A 9010-nucleotide genomic window follows, 5' to 3' on the forward strand; every position below is an offset into this window, starting at 1 on the left:
GTAAGAATGAGTTTGACCCCCCCCCCCCCCAAAGGTACGTAGAGGCTTTTCCAACCCCCCTCCCCCTCGGGATCCTTACATATTTAATGAATGGCCCCTTATAGTCTACTATTTTCATTGAAGATAAATTAGCATAAGGTAATTTTATATTCTTCAAAAAATAAATGAACACCCATGTAACAAATAGCACTTATTACAGAATTTGTCTTTTGTGGAGAAATAAGTTCAATCTGAAAAACGGGGCTTTTAAACTGCGAAATGAGCATGCAATCGCTGATTTAAAACGAGTCTGATTGAGGAGCATAACGTACACCTCGAGCGCAGCGACATCTGGTTTTTCCTCAGATCTGACCTCACTTTTTACCCGTCGATCGGCACACTACTCTTTCTAGGCACTATAGTAAGGGTAAGGAAAAAATATGATCGCTTCAGATAGTGTTACCAACTTCAAAATTATCACCACTTAGCGTCTGGCGTTGAACCTTTATAATGACTTGATTAGAAAATATTCTCATCATTTTGTCGGCTTGTCAATATTTGCGTTTTTACGGTGCGGTGCGATGTTTAATTGTTATTTTGGGAGAAAATTATATGGGTTTTGATTTTTCAATGCTAACAAGGATGATTAACTTTAAATAAACTCTTTTAGTTACCGTTTTTTTTCTTTAGATGTCTACATTTTGAAAAATGCAATCTTTTAACATCCGATATGAGAATCATATTTTGTTCTTTTTTTAAGCTAACTTCGCTTTATTAGGATTCAAATAAATGAAAAGTCTCTTTATTTCTGTTAGAACTCTCATTTCAAGTTTTTAAAGCAAAATTCCATTTTCTGTTATGAGTCAAAAATTAAAATGCTAAATAGATGGTTTATTTTATTTTATTTTTTGGTCAACTGTGTCCATAGATATTAATGATATGTTTATCATAGGACTCTAAAGTGCAATTAAAAAAATTTTTTATCAAAAATATTTCTTTTACAAGCCGTTTTTATACTTTTGATGCCTTCACTTTGAGAATTGCGATCTCTTTGCATCCGCTATGGGAATCCGATTTTTCGAATTTTTAATGACTATTACGCTTTGTTAAGAGGTAAACAATTGAAATATCTTTTTATTTTTGTTAAAATCACGGAATTTATAAGTTTTAAACGAAATTCTGTGCTTTTTAAGAGTTGAATGCTGAACCCTATTCTGAATTTTATTTTATTTAGTTATATTTTTGTTACAATTATTTTAAGTACTGTACAGAAATATATCTAGTATAATTTAACATAATGTAGAATGGTAGATAAATATAGAAATGTAGAATGGTAGATAAATATTGATACTTGAAAGAGCGATGCCCCCCCCCCCCCCCACCACCAAATATCAGAAAAAAAAACCAGAATGATTTTCTCGACGTAGAAGAGGAAAACACTCAACTTTAAGTTTAATTGATGCAGTTTGTGCCATCTCTAAATTCTAAAATTTCGTTTTAACAAAAAAAAAAATTTTTTTGCCAAATTTTTTTATTTTTCACAAAATTAATTCATTTTTCACAAAATTATTTGATTTTTCACAAAAAACGGACCCTGTGAAAAATCCTGGACAGACCCCTGTGCTCATACCTTGCTTCAAGAGTAAGAAAACAGGAAATGCTCCAGAACAAAACTTGCAGGTTTAAGACGATTTTTCAGCTGCATGAACTCTCATGTGTTTCTTTAAGCTTGAATTAACAGAAAAGGTCTTAGAACAACATTTACAGGAGTACGGTTTTTCCCCAGTATGGACTCTTAAATGCTTTTTTATTCCTGTAGCTTGAGCAAATGTCTTAGGACAGTATACACACGCATATGGCTTTTCGCCAGTATGGACCCTCATATGCAATTTCAGGTTTGAAGAAAAAGCAAATTTCTTTGAGCAATGATTACATACATATGGTTTTTCTCCAGTATGAAGTCTCATGTGTGCCTTTAAGCCTGAACCTTGAGAAAAGGTCTTTGGACAAAAGTCACACGAGAACGGTTTTTCTCCAGTATGGACTCTTAAATGCGCCTTCAATGTTTCAGCTTGAGCAAATGTCTTAGAACAGTATTCACATGCATAGGGTTTTTCACCAGTATGAACTCTCATATGTGCTGTCAGGTTTGTACGAAAAGAGAATGTCTTAGAGCAATGTTTGCACACATATGGTTTTTCGCCAGTATGAATTCTCATATGATTCTTTAAATATTTCTCAAACGGAAATGTTTTTGAACAGAACTCGCAGGAATAGAGATTTTCTCCAGTCGGTACTTTCAAATTCGATTCTTCAGCTTGAGAAACTCCTGCATGGGCTCGCATATGTGTTTTTAAGCTGGAAGAGGGAGAAAAAGTCATTGAACAATAGTCACACGAGTAAGGTTTTTCTCCGGTATGAACTCTTAAATGCCTCTTCATAAGTGAAGCGACAGAAAATTTCTTTGAACAGTATTCACATGCATATGGCTTTTCGCCAGTATGGATTTTCATATGTGACTTTAAGGTTGAAACATGAGCAAAAGCCATTGAGCAACACTCACAGGAGTATGGTTTTTCTCCAGTATGGATCCTTAAATGTCTCTTCATTAATGAACTCACAGCAAATGTCTTAGAACAGTATTCACATGCATATGGTTTTTCACCAGTATGGACTCTCACATGCACTTTCAGGTTTGAAGAAAAAGCAAATTTCTTTGAGCAATGCTTACATACATATGGTTTTTCTCCAGTATGAATTCTCATATGCGTCTTTAACCATGAAGCTTGAGAAAAAGACATTGGACAACACTCACACGAGTACGGTTTTTCTCCAGTATGGACTCGCATATGTGCCCTTAACCTTGAAACCTGAGAAAAGGTCATTGGACAACTCTCACAGGAGTATGGTTTTTTTCCAGTATGAACTATTAAATGTCTCTTCATTCCTGAACCTGTAGTAAATGTCTTAGAACAGTATTCACATGCATATGGTTTTTCGCCAGTATGGACTCTCATATGACTTTTCAAGGTTGAAGAAAATGCAAATTTCTTTGAGCAATGCTTACATATATATGGTTTTTTGCCAGTGTGGACTGTCATATGTGAATTTAAACCTGAAACTTGAGAAAAAGACATTGAACAAGAGTCACATGAATACGGTTTTTCTCCAGTATGGACTCGCCTATGTGCCTTTAACCTTGAAGCTAGACAAAAGGTCATTGGACAACACTCACACGAGTATGGTTTTTCTCCAATATGGACTTTTAAATGTTTTTTCATTTCTGAAGGTCGAGAAAATGTCTTTGAACAGTACTCACATGCGTGTGGTTTCTTGCCAGTCTGGGCCCTCATATGTGTTTTTAAGCTGGAACCTGGAGAAGAGGCCATTTTGAATAACATTCACACAAGTAGAAGTTTTCTTAACTGTGGACTCTTAAATATGTCAGTGTAAATAAATAAAGACAGTTACAAACACATTTTAAGTTTGGTTTTTCCGATACTCAATAAATATGTCAAGTCTCCGGAAATAATAAAAGAGAACTTGTTGATGACATGCAGAATGTTTCTTCACATTAAAGACAAAATGAGATCCTCGTAGAAAATGTCTTCTGTCAGCAATCACATTATTTAATAACTAGGAAGAACTTGACAGACATGAGTCACCAAGAAGTGCAATATTTCTTAAACGAGCATTTACTGATGACAGATTTAAATCATCTCTATCGGTGCATAGACCTTGCTAATAGCTGTTTAAATGTCTAGCGAATAAATTTAATCCAATATCATTCAAATAAATTTCTCTACCTCTAAGCTAGAACATCCAATCTAATCCTTGACGCAGTAACTGGCAACTTTAGAGAAAAAAGTGCTGGTGAAATGTTATAATTTTGTAAGTGCATCAAATCTCCGGTGGATGTGGGTCTTAGTTACCATGACATGAACCATCATTGAACCATGACTTAGTTCAAGATTACATAGCTATGTATTTTGAGGTTTAACTTGAAATTGGGAAAAACCTCACTTTTGAGTTGGGTCACCTGGGTATTTTCAACCGTCTACTTCGATGAAATTTTTCAGATGAACATGCATTTTGGTGATTGATGCTATTCAATGCAGAATTACACAACCGACATCATGCTTGACAATGAAAAATCTCATGCAGATCAAATTATTGCTGAAATGGAATTAAAACAAATTAGTGAACAATAAACACAACTTGCTGAGTCCATTTGCATTTTTACACATATATTTCCACTTTATTACCAAAATTTAAAACTTTGGATTTTAATTTTGATATCTTGGAATATAAGGAAACATTATGTAGCATAATGTGAAATATCAACTTTCTAAAACGAATTTTTTTCTTTGAATTTTTACTTGAAAAAAAAAAAGTACATAATGTGGGTGTGACTGTAAGGTCACACCCGCAACATGTACAAAAATCAGTATTTTCAAGCAAATAATCTTATTTTAGGAAGTTGGTACTTCGTATTATAACTCATAATAGTTATTTATATTCCAATATACTACAATTAAAAGCCAATGTTGAAAACTTCGGAAATAAAGTGCAAATATGGGTGTAGAGATGTCACACCCACGCAAATGGATTGAGTAAACTTCAAGTACAAGGGAAACAGAATAATTACTTTTCTGAAACATAGATAACTAAAAAGGGACGTTCAAGCAGAATATTTTAAAACTACAGTAAAGCCTTGTTTAACCAGCCCTCATCGATCTGAATCACCAGATACCGTAAAACCTGTAAAGTTGACCACCTTTGTAAGTTGACCACCTGGCTAAGTTGACTGCTTTTGTCAGGAACGGAATTAGTCCTATCTTATATAATGAAGGAAAACCTCTGTAACTTGATCACCTCTCTATTGACCACCTGCCTATCTTGACCACTAATATACACTAGCTTTGGTTTGGAGTATTGTAAAAAACCCTTTGTAAGTTGACCAGTATTCAACAACATTAGATCGTACTAAAAGTTTCATTAGTTATGCCTTAAATAAGTAACCAGACATTTTTGGAAAACTTATGAATATTTATGTTTCTATCGAAAAACATTGGGCTAACGTTAAGTCCCACAAAATGAGCCAAACTTCAATAAGGAGTTATTTTTTTGTAAAGTAGATTACCATGGTTACAAATGTACAAGAAAAAATCAAATAAAGAATTTGAGTCACTTTTGACTTGTTATGAGTTTTTAGGAATTGTTAATATCAATTAAGTAGTTTTTCATAAGCAATGAGGCTTTTTTTTTTTTTGATCGATTCACAGAAATTTTAAATTTGTATGATACTTTACGCGTCATTCTGGTAAATAATCTCTAAAAATATTTAAACACCATTTTTTCTTCTTGTTTTAAACTAATGTTAAACAATGAAAGTAAGTTTAAAATATTCCAATTAGTTTAAAAAATGAATGCATTGGACAAGAAATGACAAAAAAAGTTTTCATTACTACCCTCTGTAAGTTGACCACCTGTCTAAGTTGACCACCAAAGTACTGCACCGCAAGTGGTCAACTTACACAGGTTTCACTGAAATCTTAAACAAATTTCCAGACTTTTAAAGAACAATTTATCTTCACGTAAATAACAAATTTAAATTGTGATAGCAAGTGAAACATTTGATTTTTTCTTGCTAAATGTATATTCTTGTGCATAGACTGTACAACAAATTATTATAATCTAAAAAATGTCATGGTGTACTTGAGGCGGCAGTCACTCATGATGATGAAATGTTTGCATGACTGCTTCATTCAAGCATAAAAAATATTTAAAAGAGAGATATTTAGAAGAGAGTGGATAACTTCCATGTTAAGATATGATGTGAAACTTTTTTTTATGTGTTCTAAATAATTATATATAATATCATTGCAAAACATTTTTCTTTAATATAATTAACAGAAAGCCTGCTTATTAACTTAATTTTCAATTCCCTGGAAATTAAATTAATTAATAATAAATTAAGTCTGGAAAAATAAGGTTGCACCAAACTTTGTCATAAATACTTATAAACTTTATATAGTCAACATGATTAGAATAATGTAAAAATTTTTAAAAAAGATTTAAATACCTAAAATTTAAAGAAATCAAATCAGTTTGACATTATTTTACACTGCATTTTCAGTCTTAAATAATAATAACAATGAACACATAAATATTTTATGAATGTTTATTTTTAAAAAAGGTGCCAGAAATGGACAAGCTTAAAGCAGTCTATGAAATAACGAAAACATAGGACACTACTAATGTAAATCAGAGTCAAATTGAAAATGCTAATAAAACATTTTTTTCCACAAGTAAAAATAGTCGTATGCATTCTCAACTTTTCACTCAAAGAATTTTACAAACCTGAAAACAGATTTCCTATGAGTATGAATCTGATCTTTTTTCTAGACCTGCAGACTGTACAAAATGTCTCTTTATAGCATTCATAGGGAACGTATTTTTTCCAGTTTGTGAAGTCATATGTATCTTCAAAAGTAAATGACTGTAAACAAATTTCATAAGAGTACGAATTCTGCTAGCAGTCATATGTGTTCTTGTGCAAAATGCCTTTGCACAATATTGACAAAAAAACACTCTTTCATCGGTACAGATAGTCAAATCAATAGTGAACAATTCTACTCGAAGAAATGCTTCTAGAGAAATTACACAAGAATGTAGAAGCACTAGAAGTTATTATATGTGCTGTTAGTGCAAAACCTTTGAAACATATTCATACACAAGTAGTATAATAGCTAGTATAGAGAATCTCTAACTTTGGAATTTTAAAAAAAATGCTGGTATGTGCTCTTCGTTCTTTTAGGATTTTTAAACCATATAGAATTGTATACATCTATCTCTTTGATGAAAAAAAAGATATGAAATCAATCATGAGATAATGTTTTTGAAAAAAATTTTCAACAGGAAAACAAAAAGAAAGAAACCATTTTTCAGTATGGAGTCTCCTACGCTTCTTCAAGAGTGAGAAAAAAGGAAATGCTTCTAAACAAAACTTGCAAGTTTACGACGATTTTTCAGTTGCATGAATTCTCATGTGTTTCTTTAAGCTTGAATTAACAGAAAAGGTCTTTGAACAACATTTACAGGAGTATGGTTTTTCCCTAGTATGGACACTTAAATGTCTTTTTAATACTGAATTTTGAGCAAACGTCTTAGAACAGTATTCACAGGCATATGGCTTTTCGCCAGTATGGACTCTCATATGCGATTTCAGGTTTGAAGAAAAAGCAAATTTCTTTGAGCAATGATTACATACATATGGTTTTTCTCCAGTGTGAATTCTCATATGTCCCCTTAAAATTGAACCTTGAGAAAAGGTCTTTGGACAACACTCGCACGAGAACGGTTTTTCTCCAGTATGGACTCTTAAATGTGCCTTCAATGTTTCAGCTTGAGCAAATGTCTTCGAACAGTATTCGCATGCATAGGGTTTTTCACCAGTATGAACTCTCATATGTGCTGTCAGGTTTGTACGAAAAGAGAATGTCTTAGAGCAATGTTTGCACACATATGGTTTTTCACCAGTATGAATTCTCATATGATTCTTTAAATATTTCTCAAACAAAAATGTTTTTGAACAGAACTCGCAGGAATAGATATTTTCTCCAGTAGGTACTTTCAAATTCGATTCTTCAGCTTGAGAAACTCCTGCATGGGCTTGCATATGTGTCTTTAAGCTGGAAGAGTGAGAAAAAGCCATTGAATAATAGTCACATGAGTAAGGTTTTTCTCCAGTATGGATTCTTAAATGCCTCTTCATAAGGTAAGCGACAGAAAATTTCTTTGGACAGTATTCACATGCATATGGCTTTTCGCCAGTATGGATTTTCATATGTGACTTTAAGGTTGAAACATGAGCAAAAGCCATTGAGCAACACTCACAGGAGTACGGTTTTTCTCCAGTATGGATCCTTAAATGTCTCTTCATTAATGAACTCACAGCAAATGTCTTAGAACAGTATTCACATGCATATGGTTTTTCACCAGTATGGACTCTCACATGCACTTTCAGGTTTGAAGAAAAAGCAAATTTCTTTGAGCAATGCTTACATACATATGGTTTTTCTCCAGTATGAATTCTCATATGCGTCTTTAACCATGAAGCTTGAGAAAAAGACATTGGACAACACTCACACGAGTACGGTTTTTCTCCAGTATGGACTCGCATATGTGCCCTTAACCTTGAAACCTGAGCAAAGGTCATTGGACAACTCTCACAGGAGTACGGTTTTTCTCCAGTATGAACTATTAAATGTCTCTTCATTCCTGAACCTGTAGTAAATGTCTTAGAACAGTATTCACATGCATATTGTTTTTCGCCAGTATGGACTCTCATATGACTTTTCAAGGTTGAAGAAAATGCAAATTTCTTTGAGCAATGATTACATATATATGGTTTTTTGCCAGTGTGGACTGTCATATGTGAATTTAAACCTGAAACTTGAGAAAAAGACATTGAACAAGAGTCACATGAATACGGTTTTTCTCCAGTATGGACTCGCCTATGTGCCTTTAACCTTGAAGCTAGAGAAAAGGTCATTGGACAACACTCACACGAGTATGGTTTTTCTCCAATATGGACTTTTAAATGTTTTTTCATTTCTGAAGGTCGAGAAAATGTCTTTGAACAGTACTCACTTGCGTGTGGTTTCTTGCTAGTCTGGGCCCTCATATGTGTTTTTAAGCTGGAACCTGGAGAAGAGGCCATTTTGAATAACATTCACACAAGTAGAAGTTTTCTTAACTGTGGACTCTTAAATATGTCAGTGTAAATAAATAAAGACAGTTACAAACACATTTTAAGTTTGGTTTTTCCGATACTCAATAAATATGTCAAGTCTCCGGAAATAATGAGAGAGATCTTGTTGATGACATGCAGAATGTTTCTTCACATTAAAGACAAAATGAGATCTTTGTAGAAAATGTCTTCTGTCAGCAATCACATTATTTAATAACTAGGAAGAACTTGACAGACATGAGTCACCAAGAAGTGCAATATTTCTTAAAAGAGCAT

The 9010-nt window shown here is 33.2% G+C and overlaps 1 protein-coding gene across 1 annotated transcript; it reads right to left on the reverse strand.

Annotated features, from left to right (window-relative positions):
* Window positions 1-2332: 2332 nt before the first annotated feature.
* Window positions 2333-8704, reverse strand: LOC129226249 (putative zinc finger protein 66). Its single transcript, XM_054860850.1, has 5 exons — window positions 8631-8704; window positions 7335-7673; window positions 4104-4155; window positions 2543-2849; window positions 2333-2337 (listed from the first exon to the last, which is right to left on the reverse strand). Exons 1-5 carry the CDS (start codon window positions 8702-8704, stop codon window positions 2333-2335), a joined length of 777 nt encoding a protein of 258 aa, XP_054716825.1.
* Window positions 8705-9010: the final 306 nt, after the last annotated feature.

This window comes from Uloborus diversus, chromosome 7 (genome assembly GCF_026930045.1).
Source record: "Uloborus diversus isolate 005 chromosome 7, Udiv.v.3.1, whole genome shotgun sequence".
Lineage (NCBI taxonomy): Eukaryota > Metazoa > Arthropoda > Arachnida > Araneae > Uloboridae > Uloborus > Uloborus diversus.